This window comes from Apis cerana, linkage group LG6 (assembly GCF_029169275.1).
Source record: "Apis cerana isolate GH-2021 linkage group LG6, AcerK_1.0, whole genome shotgun sequence".
Lineage (NCBI taxonomy): Eukaryota > Metazoa > Arthropoda > Insecta > Hymenoptera > Apidae > Apis > Apis cerana.
The window spans coordinates 1,901,855-1,922,206 of NC_083857.1; the positions used below are offsets into that span (position 1 = coordinate 1,901,855).

At 25.4% G+C, this 20,352-nt stretch overlaps 3 protein-coding genes and 1 long non-coding RNA gene across 10 annotated transcripts; 2 read left to right on the plus strand and 2 right to left on the minus strand.

Moving 5' to 3' along the window:
* The first annotated feature begins 172 nt into the window (after positions 1-172).
* LOC107993508 (putative mediator of RNA polymerase II transcription subunit 26) lies at positions 173-14,618 on the plus strand. 7 transcript variants are annotated; one of them, XM_062075947.1, is made up of 11 exons: positions 173-859; positions 2,138-2,277; positions 2,585-2,713; positions 2,911-3,077; positions 3,200-3,416; positions 3,522-6,302; positions 6,505-6,879; positions 7,050-9,584; positions 10,820-10,940; positions 11,039-11,355; positions 11,769-14,618. In XM_062075947.1, the coding sequence occupies exons 3-11, from the start codon at positions 2,587-2,589 to the stop codon at positions 11,855-11,857; spliced, it is 6,729 nt and encodes a 2,242-aa protein (XP_061931931.1). In that variant the 5' UTR covers positions 173-859; positions 2,138-2,277; positions 2,585-2,586; the 3' UTR covers positions 11,858-14,618. The 7 variants fall into 7 exon arrangements, with proteins under 7 accessions (XP_061931931.1, XP_061931930.1, XP_061931928.1 ...); XM_062075946.1 differs by having other exon boundaries at positions 173-519; XM_062075944.1 differs by having other exon boundaries at positions 173-407.
* On the minus strand, positions 10,572-11,972 carry LOC133666199 (uncharacterized). Its single transcript, XR_009829994.1, has 2 exons — positions 11,755-11,972; positions 10,572-10,870 (listed from the first exon to the last, which is right to left on the minus strand). It is a non-coding gene; the product is annotated as an uncharacterized LOC133666199 (long non-coding RNA).
* A 2,410-nt stretch (positions 14,619-17,028) lies between the features above and the next one.
* LOC107993533 (RNA-binding protein pno1) lies at positions 17,029-18,953 on the plus strand. The gene is made up of 3 exons (XM_017049993.3): positions 17,029-17,327; positions 17,466-17,555; positions 17,644-18,953. The coding sequence occupies exons 1-3, from the start codon at positions 17,226-17,228 to the stop codon at positions 18,169-18,171; spliced, it is 720 nt and encodes a 239-aa protein (XP_016905482.1). The 5' UTR covers positions 17,029-17,225; the 3' UTR covers positions 18,172-18,953.
* LOC107993532 (EARP-interacting protein homolog) lies at positions 18,186-20,225 on the minus strand. The gene is made up of 6 exons (XM_017049992.3): positions 20,022-20,225; positions 19,507-19,732; positions 19,207-19,424; positions 18,962-19,143; positions 18,579-18,875; positions 18,186-18,504 (listed from the first exon to the last, which is right to left on the minus strand). Exons 1-6 carry the CDS (start codon positions 20,061-20,063, stop codon positions 18,342-18,344), a joined length of 1,128 nt encoding a protein of 375 aa, XP_016905481.2. The 5' UTR covers positions 20,064-20,225; the 3' UTR covers positions 18,186-18,341.
* Positions 20,226-20,352: the final 127 nt, after the last annotated feature.

The window sequence follows — 20,352 nt, forward strand, 5'->3', positions numbered from 1 at the left end:
TATGAATTATTTTATTGTATTAAATTTATATGAAATATGAAATCCATAAATAAAATAATAAATATTATATTCTTAATAAATGATTTGGAAGGTTAGGAAACTTAAATGTAAAATGAATAGCAAGATGGCGCCTCACAAATACCCAATATGCCCCGCGCGATTGATTTGCGCATGTCAGTTGTTCGCATTGCAAATGGCGGCTCCTTGTTATTGTTCATGGCGTTTTATGACTTGTCCCTTTATATTACCGATTATGTCGAGTTTTTTCGTGATTCCTACCGCGCGCTGTGTGCAAAAAGTGAAATAAGACTTGCACGGCATATTTTAGATTAAAATTAGTGTTCTTGTGGTGTGGCTCCGTGCATTTTGAACGCGAGAAATCCCGCACGAAGTTGGAAAGAAATGGGGTAACGTTAAAATTTTCTTGTGTTCATACGGTATGAAATCGTTCTGTGCAAAGACTGAAGTGAGGCTCGTTGGCTACCATGCTGTTCATTATTGAATTTTAACTTTGTTTTGGTAAGCATACGTAATTATCAAGTATACAAGGAAGCTGCAAAATAAAAATGTTCAGACTTTTGACGGTCTATCTTGAGCATGCTTGAGCCCACTTCACGTACACCTCCCCCGACGGACAAAATGGTGGCCCCCCGATATCTAGTGCTCTGGATGCCTTATTTTATCGAAAATCATTATGGAAATTGTCAAAATCAGCTGTTGTTTATACAGGATACTAAATTTCGATTAGCGCAACAATTTACATTTTATGTCTGATTGAAAAAAATATTCTATAACCTATTTTCTTCCACATAGAAGTTGTGCCCCTGTCTTATGGCCCAAAAGATTTTAATTGCAGTTCGTGAGTAGTAAGGTTTTGGTCCAAAATTATTTATGCTATATATATCTCTTGATTCGGTAAATATTAATAGTATAATTGATTCTAACTTTGTATTTTCTTCATTAATCGCTATAATTTGACAAAAATCATGATCAAATTATAACCTAGTAATGCTCATTGGCCTCACTTTTTGTTTATGCACTATGTTTTCGTTTTTGTTTTGTTTCGACTTGTCAATATTATTTTACATTTTTATTTGATATTTTTGTATTATATTTGAATTTTGTTTTATTATTTTTATATATTTATTCAAAGTTGATTCAATTTGTAAGTTTTTAAATATTTATATAATTTTTTCGTAATTTGTAATTTTGTTATAATTATTTATAATATATATATTATGGATAAATATTATAATTAAATATAATTTATTGACATAATAAAATAAAATTACATTAAATAATTAATATTAATATAATATGTAATATTTTATGTAATTAAATTATTTTTATTTTGTTATTTTATAATGATTATTGTTAACATTTTAATTTAATTTTTTTTTATTCTAAAACTCTCAACAAATTTTTTTTTTATGACTGTAATTTAAAATTAATATCTATGTTTAATAATTATAATAAATTATAAATTATTACAACAAATTATCTATATCATAATAATTATTATTTATAAATTTTTAAAAACAATATTATAAAGATAATTTATTATTTTATGAAAATATTTAATCTATTTTTTTTATTTCTTTTTTTTTTTTTTTTGTTTTTTTCTTTTCTCTTTTCTTTTTCTTTCAGATTATAATTGGTAAGTTGTTTTATTAAATTATTTTTTATTTAAATAAATTTATTATAAATATTTTTAGATAATTTTAAGTATCTTTAGATAAATATGTATCAATGATAATATTAAATAAAATTAAAAATATTTCATAAGAAATAATAAATATGGTTAATTAAAAATTAAAAATTTTTTAATTTAATTAAAAATTTATATAAAGATATATATTTAATGAATAATTTATATTTAAAATTATAATTTATAAATTATATATTAATCAATTTTTTTATTAAAAAAATGTTTAAATTATGTCTTACCATATATTTATATATGGTACATAAAATGATTTTATTTTATTATGTCAAAACAGATATATATTAAATTTAATTAAAATTTTTAATTAAAATTTTTAATTATGAAATTATTACAAATTATTATAAAATTAAACTATTAAATTTTTTAACTTATGTAATTTATCTAATGAAAATATATTATTTTGTTCTATAGCAACAATAAATATATTTGTTAGTGTTGGAGTGGTTTGGAGTTGTCGGTTTAAAACCGACAGTCAAACATCTTATCACCACATATTCTAGTGGTACCCTGAGGCGTTTGAACCTCTCTGGGTAGTATGTGATTTGTGGTTGGTAAGTATAATGAATTATATAATATTATATTAATTATACAATTATACATTGTATAATTTATATTTTATTAAATATAAATTTTTTAATATTTTTTTTTACATTTAATTAATATTAAAATATTATAATATTTTATTGTGTTATATTTTTTATTGGAGAAAATTAATTATTTTTTAGTTTCTGATTAATTTTTATAATAAATTAAATAAAATTTTTTTTAATTATAATAACAGATTTATATATTTATTATATTTTAAATAAAATTTTATATATACATATAATTAGAATATTAATTTGTTGTATATTATAGTCATGGCGGCTGATAGTGATGGTGATCTAATTCAAACAGTTATAACGTGTGAAGGTAATTTAGAAGATCCAGAGTTTCCACACAAATTTAAAATCATTGTTGATCATCTTAAATCTTTGCTTTGCAAAGGTAATATTTATAGATAATAATTATAAATTTCTAATTAATAATTATTAACTTAGCTATATTGAATATATTAGCTATATTAAATATTGAATATTGAATGTCTAACATTATTAACTTAACTATATTGAATATATTAGCTATATTGAATATTAAATATTGAATGTCTAACATTATTATATTTGATATTTTATGATTTATAGATAATGGTGATGGTTTAAGAGTAAATAAAGTAGAGCCATGGAATTCTGTCAGAGTCACATTTTCAATACCCAGAGAAGCTGCACTACGTCTTCGAGAATTAGCAGCCCAGGGTTCTCCAACACTTACACAACTTGGAATTCTTTCAGTACAAGTTGAGGGAGATCAGGTAATATATTAATAAATAATATATTATTTGATATTTTATTAACAATGAATTACAATAATAATAAAATTAAGATAAAAGAAAATTAAAACAATAGATAAAGTATATTTTATGAATTATGATAGGTAATATCATTGAGGATAGCTAATCGCTTTAGTGGAGAGGCACAGGAAATTGTATTACGTTCAGGATCTTCACAAGACAATAGTGCCAAATCTCAAAATGAATCCACTAGCAATACATCTAATATGGATAGTGAACCTCCAACAGCTTTACCTGGTCCAAGTAATACAACTAGTATTTCTTCAGCATTACGTAATGTGGCTCAAATAATTGCAGCTGGTATGTTTTACATATTTTATAAAATTAAAAATTATAAAATATTTTGATAAATATTTTTAGTTTCATATAATATAAAACTTCTTTCACATATTGTGTTCTTTTCAGGTACATCATCGGAAAAAGTACCACAATTTCGTTCTCCAAATGTAGTTGCACCCACAGACTGTGATCCTATTCCACCTTTTCTTGCAAAATCTGTACAGTCCGCATCAGGCAGTAACAATGTTGGTGCCTCTGGAAATCAAACTGTAACTAATCCCAGTGCTTCGCCTAGGAATAATTATAATGGTCCATTCCCATTTGCCAGTATGACACATGCTGCCCAAGCAATTCATAATCGTGAATCACAAGCAACCACAATAAAAAATACAATGCAATTTAAACACCATGTTCAGCCACCTCCGCCTTATCCTGCTCAAGAGAATTTGGCGACAGTAACAACATTAACAGCTGGTCATACTACTACTCAATCAGTTGTATCAGTTGGTCAGTTAACAAATCAGTACAAGTCTTCAATTACCACTACATCTAGTCTGTCACCAAACAATAACAATCTGGCAGGGAATTCAAATGGTAATGGAAATCAAGTTGCTTTGTCCAGTCCACTTCTTGTTAATCTTTTACAAAATGATGCTAATACGCATCCAAATAATGTGATACCTGGTCAGAAAATGTTACCACCAGCAGTTATCGATAATTCTGGACTTACAAATCGTATGAGACCCACTAAAAAACCAACAGTTAGAAGAAAAGATTTAGCTTCACCTAATGAATCACCACCGAATTTAGATTCTCTTAGAACAGAGGATCTTATAGGAGGAACAACAGTAGTTTCTGACTTATCTCAATCTTCTACATCTGCATTTGCAACTGTTAATGCTAATCAATCTTCAACTATTTCTCAACAACATCCAGTTAATGTAATTAGTGGCGTTGCACAAAATATAGCCCAGCAAGCAGTACATCAAGCTTCTGTTAGTGGACAAATACAACAACCTGCATCATCACTACATGCTCAAGTACAAATACAGCAAAAGTTTCCCATCAGACAAGAATTGGCTTACAGACCATCACAAGTACAATTACAAAGTCAACTTCCAATTAGACATCCAGTAAATGGACAGCAAATTCGAACACCTTTGCAACAACGGCAATTACTTCTTCAACAGCAACAGCAACATCAAGTTCATTTAACACAACAACAACAACAACAATTGAATCAACAAAATATAAATTCTCCCCATTTACTTACACAACAGATTTCAACTCAACAACAATCTTTGGTACAATCGCAAAATGTAAATACATCGTTACAGTCTACATCCGTTTCCAGTCAACCACTTTTGCAACAACAACAATTAATGCAACATTCATCAGTAGGCATAAATGTTCCACAACAACGGCTAAGTTACTTAAATAATCAACGTCAACAAACTCCACCTCCTTATTCACGACAACAAGTTCCACCACAGTCCCATTTAGGACAACAAAATCAAGTATTGAATGTGCAACAACAATTACATCATAATCAACTTAAAAATGTTAATGTTAACACTAATGCTACAACTGATTTTCGTTATGGACAAAGTCAAAATATTTTAAGCAGAAATTATCAAACTACAACTAGTACCGCTAATGGGACCACGTGGAACGCACAAAATAATTCTATTCCACAAGGTGCTCAGGTTAATACCATTCGTCTGCCAACTACGAATCAGGTTTCAGGTGCCTTTTCTCAGTGTGGATCTCATACTAATCATATTTCTAATAGTAATATTGTTTCGCCTGCTACTAAGGTTGAAACTTCTGAATCTCCTAATCCTAAAGAAGAGACACCTGAACCAGAATATACATCAACTGGTAAAATACGACAATTTCTTATTAACCCTTTAACTGGACATTTGGAACCAATGCCTAGTGAGAGCTCAGATTCAGAACCAGAAAGTGCAGTAGATAATCAAGATGATTTCTTTTCCTTTCCATCACCATCAAATGATCGATCAAATTCCATATTTTCTGACGACGATGCAGACAGTAATTTCTCAAGAAGAAATGATACAACAACAAATACGGATCAGTCAGATTCCGAAACCACAGTGAAATCTACTGCCAGTGAAGGAAGTTTGAAGCATAGCAGAATAAAATCTAACAGAGAAACCGCACAAAGTCCGATGCCTGGAGAGAAAATCAAATTAAGACTAAAGTTAGAAAAATCTGAACCTGTTACTCCAGCTTATAAAGTTGATGTTTCGTTTGTAAACACACCACCGATTAGAAAAGCTGATAAATCAGTAAATAAAATGTTTACTGGTATTCCCAACTCAGGAACTGGTGATGAACCAAGAGTGCCTCCCTTACACATTTCTTTAAGAGGACGTAATGCTTCTGTAGTACAAATCAGAAAAAAGGAAAAGAAATCCCTAAAAGATGGTGAGTCTGACCCTACTAATATAAAAAGGAGAGGAAAATTAAAAAAAATGAAAGAATGTATAGATGGGAACAAATTGTTGCAAAAAAAGTCATCTTTAAGCATGATTATAGGTACTTCATCTGCATCTAAATTACCTTTATCTAATAACACGATGATCAACAGTACTAATTCTATTAGCAAAGTTAATAATATACTTCAAACAGTTGTATCAAAACCTAATGCCTTAAAACAAGAATTATCTATGGATGTTGTACGTGTACAAACTGGTATTACAAAACCAAGTTCAAGTAAAAGTAGTGATGTTGATGACATACCATTAAACAGCCGAATACCATCCCCTTCAAAACATAAATCCACTATTTTGAATCAACCTTTGAATACACAACAGTCTTTAACAAAAAGTCAAGTTGAACTAGATGTTCAAAATCATGTACAGGAGCATAAAATAGGAGGAGGTAAGATATTCTCCAAATTAAGAATCAAAAAATTTTTTTAATTCTTAATATTATTTCATTATTTTTTATAATTTATAATGTATTAAATCAGAATATTTTTTATTCATTCTTCATAACATTCATAATATTATTATTATAAATTATTATTTTGTAAATTTTTAATAATTTTCTTATCCTATTTATTATTGCTTTATTTTTGCAGGAAAAACTAAAAGAAGAGATTCTAAAAAGAAATCAGAATCAGGAGATGGTTTACATCGTGAACAAAATTTATTGTCTGGTGGTAGAATTTTAGATAATCAAGCAAAATGGAGAAAACTTAATTATAAAGGTGATTCAAGTCAGTCTGTAAGAAAAGTTGATACACTTTTGACTGGCAATGATTTCAATACTGTCAAAAAAGTAGGAGAAATTAGAAGAACGAGCGATAGTGAAATTTCTCGATCAATCGAAAAGAATACCTTAAATGCTGTTGCTTCAAGATTAACTGAAGTAAATGGTGTTAAAAAAGATTTAATTAGCCAAGAAAAAAGGAGAAGATTAAGTTTAATGGATGAGAAAGATCTGCATTTAGGAGGTAAATATAAAGTTGTAATTTTATTTCATATTTTGTTTTAATATTTTATTATTATTATTATTCATAAATATTTTTACATTTATATATATTAAATTTTGACATACATAAATTATAAATATTACATACTTTTATTTAATATTCCATTAATTGTTTTTCAAAATATATTTCAGAATCTCAAGATGCAGAAACCACACATTTTAATAATCAGAAGACCATTTCTGAATGTTCTTCAGCCAGTACAGTTCCAAATACAAATACAAATACAAATACAAATACAAATACAAATATAAAATCTGCTAGTAATTCATCATTTGAAAATGAAACTTCTGGATTAGTACCACCAATTATATCTACACAAAATGATTCAAATCCATCTACTAATATTGAAAATAAAGTATCTACACATGTTGAAACTTCTATGAAAAATACGCAATCACCTGTAAATAGAATTATTTCTGGAAAAATTAAAACAGAAACAGATAATTGCAAAACAAATTGTAATATTATAACAAAAAGTCAAACTATTAATCAGAAATTAAAACACATGGTTTCAAAAAATGATGCAAATACTATCATTAACAGACATAATAAAATAGAACATATTGGTCATAAAAAAATAATTCAGAATCATGTAAAACAATCTGACCGATCTACAGAAAACAAAGTGGATAATACACAAAGAATTAGTTTATTAAAAACACAATGTTCAACAATAGGAAACTCAATGGACCAAGTTCCCAGATCCCAAAATGTTGATGTACCTACCAGCAAGCCAACTTTACCAATTGGAGAAATTAATGTAACAGAAGCAAAAGTTAAACAAAAATTACTTGAAACTACAGTTCCAATTGCAATTGGTGTGGATGCAAGTGTAGAAAGAGTCAGCAGTGGAGGAGGTGGTGAAGATTCAGGTATTGAGTCAATGGATGCTCTATCAGAGAAATCACCAAATCAAGGGGAATCTCCTTTGCATAGGCCAGTGACTGAATCAGTAACACAAAGCAGTGCAAAAACTGCTATTCAAGGGGAATCTACCCTACCAATCACCAATAAGAACGTGCCTTCCTCAACTAGTAGTAGTGATATGTGTTCAAATTCCCATTCGGAACTTCTAAAATCCAGTGGCCCGCAAAGGTTAAGTCCTGTGTCCGTAGCAAGTTATCTTGAAAATCATTTAAATCGTAATATATCAAATTCCAGTGAACATGACACAAAAAATATATCTAGTGAAAATTCAACTTCAACAATACAGAGAACTGGTGGTCATAGTGACTTGATTCCTAGTTTAGAAGTGACTGATAAAAGTGTATCCAGCCCTCTAGTGTCAGGATCTGTGACTATTGTGACTACTTCTATATCCAGTACAGTGGATAGTGATAACTTATTACAATGCGCACAGCAACAAACAAATGACTTTTCTGAAAAAGACAATTGTAGCATTAAATTAGAAGCTTCTATCAATCAGCATGAGCAGGGTAAGACAAATATGAAACATGAAGTGTCAAGAACCCCAGAAAGTGCATCTGAAGACAATGTAAAAACAGTCATAGATGGTAATAGTGCAATTAGATTAAATGATGAACCTCATGGACAAAATAATAATGGTGTGCCTGTAATACAAAATCATGTTGCTTATAATAAGATAAAGACAGAAAAACTTGATACTACACTTACAAATGAGGCTAAGGTGGTGGTAGACAACTCATGTTCTAGTAGTTCAAGTTTTAGTTCTGAAATCAAAGTAGAATCTAATGTTAATGAAAAAGTTGATGATACAAGGCAAAATGATCGATCAGATAATACAAAAAACTCTTTAAGTGCAACATCTGTTAAGTTAGAACAATGTTCCGATCAAAACCAAAAATCTAATGTACAAAGTCATCAACAAATATCTATTAGGGAGTCTTCTATGAATCTTCAAAAAGTTGCAGATGATTTGGTTAAGAAAATTGTAAATGATGCAAGTGATATAAACATAGGTATTCAATCACCTCTTGGTGAAGATCCTCAACCAATTAGAATTACTCCACCATTATATACATACTCTAATCCAGTAGTTTTACAAAGAGATGAGACTCCAAGCCCAGCAGCACAAAATCCAGAAGTGGATTCGAGTGATGTTGAACATGTCAAAAGAAAACGTAGGAGAAAACAAGAATTAGAAGGACGACAAGATGTTATATGTATAGAAGACAATGATGAAACACAATTTGTAGAAAGATTGAATTCTAATAATACAGATGATTATGTTAAAAGACCACCAAAATCATTGTTAGAACAGCTTCTAATAGAAATACCGAATGATTCTAATGAGAAAAGATCTTTAAGAACAAGATCCCAGAAATTAAATAGTCCTGATATCATAAAGACTCCAAAAGGTAGTCCTCATGGTCCTAATAAATTAGAAGAAAGACGCAGCATATCACCTTATGCTAAAGCAAGTCCTAAATTAGGAGTATCTAAATTATCTCCTAATACGACAATAAAAGTGGGGAAAAGAAAACGTCAGGAAAGTGAAAGTTCTGTAGCATCTAGCACTGCTGATGATCCACAACCACGACCAGGAAAACGAAAATGTTCAGAAAATGCTGCAGAACTTATAAAAGCTTGTATGGGTGTTGATGAAGCTGCTTTAAAAAAACAAGTACCTGTCAAAGAAGAACAGCCAAAAAAGGGATTTAATATACTGGCTAAGACTAAAAAAGGTGTTTATCTTATATTATTTTCATTATTTAGTAATATTAATTTAGTAATATTATTTTCTGTTATAATATATTTGCTATATTATTTGATATATATTATACAAAATATCTCATGTAACTTTATTACCTACAACATCACTATTTTTAGAATTATGAAAACATTTTTCCTACAAAAGACATTGTTTTGTGGGGATTATCATGTGATGCAAAGATTTTCATTTTAGGTGGTCAAGAACATACTAAGAACATATTAAGGTCATCTCCATCTTTTTAAATGGATGTTTATCTTTTTTTATCAGTACCTGATAACAATTTTTAAAGTGAGTTCAATGACCTATTCTACAAAGTTTCAAGATATTTCTCTCATTTCTTGGGAAGGTGTTCAAAATGGACACAGTTGAAAATCATTCAGCCATTTTGATGTATGTAAATCTGGTCATTAAACGGGCAGTAACCAGGCCTAAGTAAATATTTAATGTTTTATAGAACATAAAAAATAAATGTTTAGTAGTATGTTATAAAATGAATAAATTTTCAGTAGTTATTATAATTTTAAAAAAAAGATAAATGCAAAAAAGTATACAGTTTTTAGGACGACTACAAGACAACATAAAGAACGAGAATTACTAGTGCAAACTGACGCATAATTGTCAAATAAATTATATGAATTTTTAATGGTTACTTTTAGTAACCTTGATGCACCTTTTAGATCGTTGAACTCGTTATTAACAGGTGCTACAACATAGAAATTAAAATGATCTTAATATATTAAGATACCTCCACCTAAAATAAAACAGTTTTCGCCATTTAATATTTCCTGCAAAACATTGTTTAAGATTTTGAAAACTAAACTAATATTTCAGGTGATAAAATTACATGGATATAAATATTTAAAAAAAATTTCATTAGATATATGTATTTGCTTATTTATATTATTTCATGAAATAATAAGGACTGCCAAAAACAGGTTAATAAAAGTGCCAATAATAATTGATCATTCTAAATATTGTTATATTGAATCACTAAAATTATTTCATACATACATATTTTTGTATGTATTCTTATATAAATATATATTTACATCTATCTATATAGTTTATTAATTTCATTTGCATAAACATTAAATGATTATTTCTCAATTTCAGTCATTAATTTATGACTAATTAATTTTAAATTGTTTAAATATTATTTTGAAATCGAACCTGGATATTTTGATACAAGTATTTTTGTATTTTTAGGTCCCATTGTGGTAGAAGTAGATTCGTCTGATGATGAGCCATTGATTGAATCTGTAGGAAAAGCAAGAATGCGATTATCAGACGAAACATCCGCTGCATCTCCAAAATCTAAAGATCAAAAGTAAGCAACATCGGTTCAGCATTCTTTTAGCAGCAGCATATCTGAATTTGTCAGAGATTTGAGAGCCCTGCTACGTAAATAAATTTTTGTTATTCTAGAACAAATACAAGCACAACTGTTTCTGGCAGTCAAATTAATTCCAGTAATATATCAAATTTCAATGCCAGTAATAGAGTGCAAAGAGAGAGCCGTTTGTTAACTACTAAACAACCGAATACAACCGCGATAGTTACCGCCGGAAAGGAAAGACTACGTGGTACTTCCATATCCAATAATGAATCCTTAGGAGAAGTTACAACAAGAAGATCTGTTCGACAGAATACAGCTTCGCCATTGGCAACACCAGCAAGCAATACAAGAGGTGCGTCTAGATCTACAGAAGATATTACTAGACGAAAAACTCGAAGTGGTGCTGGTATGTAAAATTTGTACATATTATAATACAACTTATAAATAAAAACTAAATATTTGATAAACAAACACTATATATACAAGGTGTTAATATATTTATGAGACGTTAAATAAGATAATGAAAATAAATATTTATCATTCTATTTGTCTTGCTTCGTCTAATGCAAATTTTAATTGCCTATAATTTAATAAATAAATCTCAATCGACATTTTCATATACTAATTTTAATGTTTATTTTGGTTTCTAAAATCAATTTTTTAAAGTCCACGATTATTACACCTTATATATAGATTTATACTCAAATTTATATATATATCATTTATGTTAAGCATTTAATGTATTATTACTTACATTATTATCTTATTATTATCTTTATGTATATAAATTATACATTTCACATACCATTTTAATTAAAGACACCTCGTACAGCGGGAACATTGTTTTAGTAACAGCTGAAGCAACGGAGCAAGCAAAACGGAGGCGAATATCCCGAGAAAACAAATGACCTTCGGGAAGTGACCTTGACAGTGATTAGCTACCGTCGCTCGTCAAGGCCTATCCGACTAATTGTGTATCTATTACAAATGGTTATGTGATCGCCGTGTGGCTGGACCCCACCTGGTGAAACTGCATGCGTCAATACCGCACAATGCTGCTGTGTGTGTATATATATATATATATATATGTGTGTATATGTATATGTATATATATATATATATATCAGGAGTATCGTATTTGTAGAGTGCTAGATGGTATTTAAATTTTTTGTTGCAATAAAATATATGCTGAGTTTCATTAAAATAAATTTTATATTTCATAATATTATACAAATATTTGAAATAAATTTGTAGGCATTAGGATACTATTGTTACGTTTTTAAATGTTTAAAGTGCTCATCATAAAAATAAAAAATAAAAAATACTTTATTATTTTTTGTTACCGTCTAAGCGTTCTCAATTACAATTTACTCCTAAACAGCAAAGTTTGGTTACTCAGAATAATCTGCTCAATGCATTATATCTTAAGTAACTGAACTGATCCAAAACTGCCGACTTAATGTGCAACTTTCTTTTGCCAAGCTTGTATAATTCTGTATTTAATTAATAGAAAAAAATTTTATTTAATAATTTTGTAAAATATTATGTTATATCCTCAATATAAACAAAATTTTATTAATTGAAAATCTAATATTATTTTATTAATAAATAGATTATTGATCAAAATTAAGAATGATAAAAAATAATGAAGAACAACTAAATTAACACTTTTTACATTTAAATTTTTTTTTTTTGAAATATCATTAGATATTACATATACAGATTAATAATGGTAAAAGAAAGTCAAAATTTTTAATGCATTAAAATGAAATCTGACTGTACTGCCATAAATAATGTACATTTCTCAAGGACAAATTTCATTGATTGGTGGGGCTTGAGTCGCTGCTCTCTGACAACTTTGCTGATAGACTTTGTTTAAAAATATTTTATATTAATTTTGATTTATTCATTATATAAATTTTTTGACTAAACAAATAGTTATATACAAAATTCTTTACTATAGTAATGTTTTTGGTAACATTTTATAACTTAAAATATTTATTTAAATTTACATTTATATTATAAAAAATATTCTATTTCTAAAATAAAAGATTTCTAAAATTCTATATTCATATAGAATAATGTATTCAATCAAAATAATTTTTATTGTGAAAGATTTCTGTCATTATTATAAAAAATATTTATATTATATTAAAAAATTCTATTTTTTGTTATTTCAAAGAACATGGTCTTTCAGCAAAAAGTTTGTCTTGAGTCACAATATTGCAAAAGGCAAAAGTATAGAATTATTAAGAAGGATTTATTTTATTTATAAAACGTGAATAAACGTTGGGATAAATCATGCATAAATATATAAATATAATAAGAATAATTATAATAGAAAAACGAATAATACAATGTTAATTTGATAGGTAATATATAAATGAATATATTTTGTAAATAATTTCTTGTAAAGATACATCTTCATTGTATATAGAAACTGTTTAAATTTTTATTAAATTAGTAATAATTCAAATTGTGCAACATTGTCATACTATTAATTATTTTTTGTGATTGTGCACTAACGACACTAGAAGCACTCTTTTGGCATCACTTAAAATATATAGAAATGTGTACGCATACGTATATATTATATTATGTATGTATATATGTGATGTATATGAACTATTGTATATGAACAATTGTTTTTGTGAACAGATAATCTAGTTTTATATTGTATAAATGTAAATTATACAGTTGAGAGTTGGAATTTTTAAAATGAATCTGTGATAGCCATCACAGCATTTTTTTATGTTGAGAATCTGCATTTAAAATGTTACAGTAATGTGTATGCAATTGTTCCATAATTCTGTGTACGTTCCGTTATTTGTCTTAAGTAAATATGCATCTGCAGGTTAGATTTCAGAAATGAAGAAAATATTATATTATAGTTATTTTTCCTTCATATTAAAATTGTATTGTTTAATAAGTGAATAAATTCTAATTTAAATTAGAATCATATATTTAAAATTTTTAAAATAAACTTCCTCTAACTATTTCTTCATTTTTATATTAATTTATAAAAATTAATATATAATTTTTAAATTTTATAAAGAATAAAATTGAATAAAATTTAATATTTTCTTCATATTCTTTATAGAAGCTTTGATGGCTATCAAATAGTATCTTTTAAAAAAATATTGTCATATGAACGTTGAGTATTGAATTCAATAATATTTTGAATAGGAAAAATTTTAACAAATTTCATCTTTGAATGAAATCATTTTGAATAATTTCGTTAAATTTTCTTCTATTTTTAATATTAAGTTAAATTATTTAGTTAGAACATTGCTTGTTTAACAAAATTTATTTCAATAGACCTTGACTCATATATTGTAAATAGTAGCATGCTTATTTTACATGGTGGGAATTTATGCTGTATATAAAACATATAAAGAAATGAATATCTAAATTGTGCGTTTAATTTGATTCAGCCCTATATATTGTAATAGAATCACATATAATATAAAGTACAGTAATTTAATAATACAATTTAAGAATCAGCAGGAAAAAAATAAATTGTAATTGCGATGTACAATATTTTATCTTTAAAATAGAGAAATAAGTTAGGGATTATTATGTTATAATTTTATTATTGAATATTACATTTATATGATTATAAAGAAAGTAAGCTTTCTTGCGTGTAAATATAGATATTTTAAAAATAAGTAAATATTTTGCATGTTTACATAATTAAGGAGCTTCTAAAGTTTGTCTGCCATATAATTGCATATGTAGTATGTATGTATTATAATACAAATAATACTAATACACCAAAGATCACAAGTTGATTGTAATATGTAACAATTGTTGATATTCAACACATTTTTAAAAAATGGTGTATTTGTAACGCTCAATAAATAATTGGTGTTTATAGTGTGCTTCATAAACACATAATGTATCATTATTTTCATGCAGACTATAATAATTATACCAATTAAAATGTTCAATTTTATGCTCATGTGTATGTATGTATAATGAATGCATTACAAGCTCCTTAATTTTGTTTGCAGTGCCACTAATATTCTATCACAAATATGAATATGCGTTTTAAAATCACCAGCTCCTAGGTGAAACTTGATGACTCTAAAACTTGCTGTATACAAAACATTTGTATTTTTAGTATTTGATTAATTTAGTATTTGATATAAATAGCAGTAAAAGTAAATGATTGATAATAATTCAAGTGGATACATAAATATAAATATATATATAAATAAAAAATTAGATACAATATTATATTTGTAGAAAACGATAGCACGTGAGAAGAAAATCGCGCTATGATTATGAGAAAAATATTACAATTATATTATTACCTATTATTACACAAAGTGGATACACAATATAGTAATTTGCTAATTGTACCTTTTAATAATTATTGTAGACACATTGACGAAGGTTTTTTTCTTGTTATTAATTATTACCATAAACTTAAAGGATAATGAAAAATGTGTTATAAAAAGATGCAATTGCTTATTTTGTATCATACCCAGTTTCATGAATTACTTTGATATTTCATATATATATATTTGTCAAATCAAAGTGATTTTGTGGTCATTTATGATAGAAAAATACATTCTGTAGTTATATCAATTTTCCTAGTTATAATTTAACAATAATTATTTTGTGATAAAAAACAAATAATATTTTGCAAACATATGCAAATATTTTCTTTCAGGATAATAAATATAAAAAGATTTAAATTAATATTTTTTTATATATTTTTGAAATTATAATAATTTTTGTTTATTTCATCAATTTTATATTTAACATATTAAAACGTTTTGACGTCATGTACAATATAATTTTTTCAAAAATATTTTTTATTTAATGTTTTAGAATACAAAAATAATTGAAACAGATTTTTATTTTTTGTAAATTTATAAATTTAATGTAAATGTTAAATATTTATCAATTATTTCTACTTATAAATTACTCAAAGTTTATGAATGATATATAATTTCAATTTTGCTTATTAAAATCTTTATAAATATATTTATTTTAAAACAAAATATATTTTGTGAAAGTATGATATAAATATATTTAATAATTTCACAAAATTTTATTTCATATATAAAGATGATTATGAGTGAGATAAGTTATTTACAAAAGAATTATTAAAATATTATAGAAATAATAAATAATACTTATTTACAGTAAAAATAAAATAAAAATATTTAAAAGTTTTAAATATTTAAAATATTTAAAAGTAAATTCACTTTTTATCAAATTAAAAAATCAATTTTTTAAAAATAGTTTATAAATAGATCAATAAATAAATCAATAAAAATATGTACATTTTTGGATAGTAAGTATAAAAAAATTTGTTCTTTATATTCTATGTAATTTAATATTTCAATATTATTTATATATTTATATATTTTTATATATATAATTTTCTTATAAAATTTTTTTTAGAAATAACATTAACATATTGTTTTTATATATTATTATATTTTATATATTATTTTAAGATTATAAGATTATTAATAAGTATTAAAGTTTTATATTTTTATATACAATACGGATAATAAATTTATTATTATATTCGCAAAACAATGTATAAATATAAAAATATGAAAATTCAAAATAATTTAAAATATAAATATTACAATTTTTGTCTGCAACTAAAAATACTAAAATATAGGTAATTTATAGCTTTTATAATATAACAATTTACATATTTTAAATGTTTATTCTAAATATTTTGATTAATATTTAATATAAAATATTTTCTACTTACATATAAATATATTCACAAAGAATATCACAAAGAAAAATGATGTATATAAATATATGCTAGAAATAGCTAAACTTTTGCATAATAAAAACCAAATATTATTTATTAAAAATTAAGAATCGTATTCTTCATAGAAATAGTATTATAAACATGTGCTTATATATATGTTACATGTATATATATTTTTATGAAATATAATAGAGATAATAATAGTTTTATTATATAAATTTATTAATTTTTTTTTTTATATTTAAATACATATCATATATATACATTAATATATATATATATACATATACATATATATATATATAATATATAATATTTAAATTACAATACAAAAATTAAATTAAAAATTGCATGTGGCTCATAATTTGTCACTGTATATACTTACGTTTTATTATATATATGTATATAACGGTAAATATATATCAATGTAAAAGAGCATGGTATAAGCGGGATAGTATTCGTTCAGTGTTATACGATTAATTATACAATTTATATTTTGTAAATAAATAAAATTTATATTCTTAAAAATGAGTATAGATAAAGAAGAAAAGAATAATTTAGAAACGAATGAATTTATTAAATCTAAAGAAAGAAAAAAGCGACATGTAAATGAAAGTCATAATATGGAAGTAAGTAAAAAGGTTATGTTAAATTTTTAAAATATTAGTTTATTTGAGTAATATTTGATTTGACTTTTAGATTAAATAATTATGTTTTTTTCTAAATTTTTTAATTTTTTAATATTATTATTGTTATTTTTTTTTTAGGTTGAAGTAATTAATGGTATAGAAGGAAAAACAAATTCGTATATAACCTCAAAAAAAGCTAAAACTGTACAAGGCGATGAACAAAGGAAGGTAAAAAATTTAATTCGATTTATATTTGAACTTTAATGATATAATATATATTAAATATTTTTATTAAAATAAACTAAAATAATTTCAGATATCTGTACCTGCTCATAGATATACTCCTTTAAAAGAAAATTGGATGAAAATATTTACACCTATCGTTGAACATTTGCAATTACAAATTAGATTTAATTTGAAAACTCGAAATATAGAATTACGAACAGCTCCAGAAACTCCTGACATTGCTAATTTGCAGAAAGGAGCAGATTTTATAAAAGCATTTATTTATGGTTTTGAAGTAGAAGATGCCTTAGCTTTGTTACGTTTAGATGATTTATTTGTAGAATCATTTGAAATTCAGGATGTAAAACCTCTAAAGGGTGACCATCTTTCTAGAGCAATTGGAAGATTGGCTGGAAAAAGTGGAAGAACGAAATTTACAATAGAAAATGTAACAAAGACTAGAATTGTACTGGCAGATAGTAAAATCCATATACTCGGTTCTTTTCAAAACATACAATTAGCAAGAAGAGCTATATGTAATTTAATTTTGGGTAGTCCTCCATCAAAAGTTTATGGACAATTAAGGAATGTAGCAAGTAAAATTTCCGAACGATTATAAAATAAACACCAAAATAAACAAATCAAATTGATATATTTAATATATTTATAAAAACTTTTTCAGTTTTTAGAGAAATTAAACAATTTAAATAAGATTTTTTAAATAAAATTTAATGTAAATTCCTTATATATATAATTATCTTTTATTTGACTTCATAAATTAGTTTTTACTTAAAGAAGTATTTGATATTTATATTTCCTTGGGACTTTATTAAGAACTAATCTACCATCATAACTTAGTGATGCAAATGTCCAAGGATCTGCAGATGACCATTCAACTGCATAAACACTATCTTCATGTTCTTCATATCTACCAACAACTCCATCTTCAAGTCTAAAAACAATATAATTTAATTTTTTATAATATAATAATTTAATTTATAATATAATTTAATTATTAATTATTACTTGTTCTTCTTGCAATTATAATCATTTTGTGTACAATCATCTTCAGGGGATACTATATGTCCAAAAGATTCTGAAGATATTGAAGCAATACTACATAATATTACTCTTGAATCACTACTTGAAGTTAAAACTAATTGATCATGAAAACGATTAATTCGAATACTCCACACCCAATGTGAATGTTCCATACGAGACAATACTGGTTCAGAAGGTGATCGAATATCCCAAAATTTCATGTAACCATCATCTCCACATGTAGATAAAATATATTGACGATTTACATTAAAATCTAAATCTCTGAATGTAATATTAATATTAATTACTTATTATTTTATAATTAATTATAAAATCAATAAAAAATAAATTAAAATTTTATTTTATACCTAATTATTTGAGAATGTGCAGATAAAATTGTCCAAGAAGCTTCAGAAGGATTTCTGAAATCCCATCCACGAACATTATTTTCATTCAATGTAACAAACTGATTACAACCATTATGAGGATTCCATTTTCCATTTGTAAAACGAGGCTGACCTTTACTAGCTAGAGTACCAGAAGTAGTAACCTAAATAAAATAATATAACAAAAAATATACCTGTTAATAAATAATTTTGAAATCCATTTTTACCTGTGGACCATTAGCTAAATCCCACAATATAAATTTATTGTCTACAACTGAAACAGCTTTTGTTGAATCCATTGGATGATAAGCAATAGTTTTAAGATCTGTACCATATGGTGTGGTATCAATTTCTGCTAAGTTTTTGAGATTTTCAATATTATTTGTGTATTCTTTTAATTCTGGCAGCTTCCAAAGTGCTCCTTTCATTTGACAAGAACCATCATCTGAATAAAACCATTTGTTTTATTAAATATAATTAACATTTATTATTTTGATTAAAAAGAAAAAAAACAATTTCATAATTACCATTTAAAGTATTATAACAAGTAATAAATACATTGGGATCTGTAGGAGAAGCTTGTAAAGACCAAATTTCTCCAATAGAATGATGAAATACTTGAGTCTTTAAGCTACCTGTTTCTTCATTAAGCTCTACTAAATGAACTTGATTATTATTAAATTTCAATGATTGTGTTCCAATTAAAAATCTAACAATATCCGTTTCTGCTGTTTGAGCTGATAATGCTCTTGTCTATAAAAGAAAATATATTATGAATTATATATATGAATTATATATATATATATATATTATTACATATATAAATTATGAATTAATAATTAAAATATATTAATTTCAAGTGTTAATTTCATTACATTTTAAATTTAAAATTTTATAAATTCATATGAGAATGAATAATAAGATTTATATTCCGTATAATATATATTAAATTATTATTTGCAAAAGTTTATGATTAAGAAGAATAAATTGTAAAGTAATAATAATTAAAATATTTTATATATATTTAAATTGTATTGCATACTTGAAATTCAAGGCCATAAATTACAGGACTATCATTTTCCATTTTTTAATGTAGTTTATATTCTACAATAAATTGAAAAAAAATTTTTATTTACAAAGCATTTAGAATCAAAACATATGATCTATATCAATACAACTTGAATAGTGTCAATAAAGATATGCAACAAATCAAAACATTAATGTACTGGTCATTTAAAAGGAATAATAACTAGAGGGCACTAAAAATAATTAGGAAAATAGTTATCATATTGTTGTAATATATTATTCTTACAATATTTTATAAAATAAAATATATTAAATTATTATTATATATTATTATATTAAAATATAAA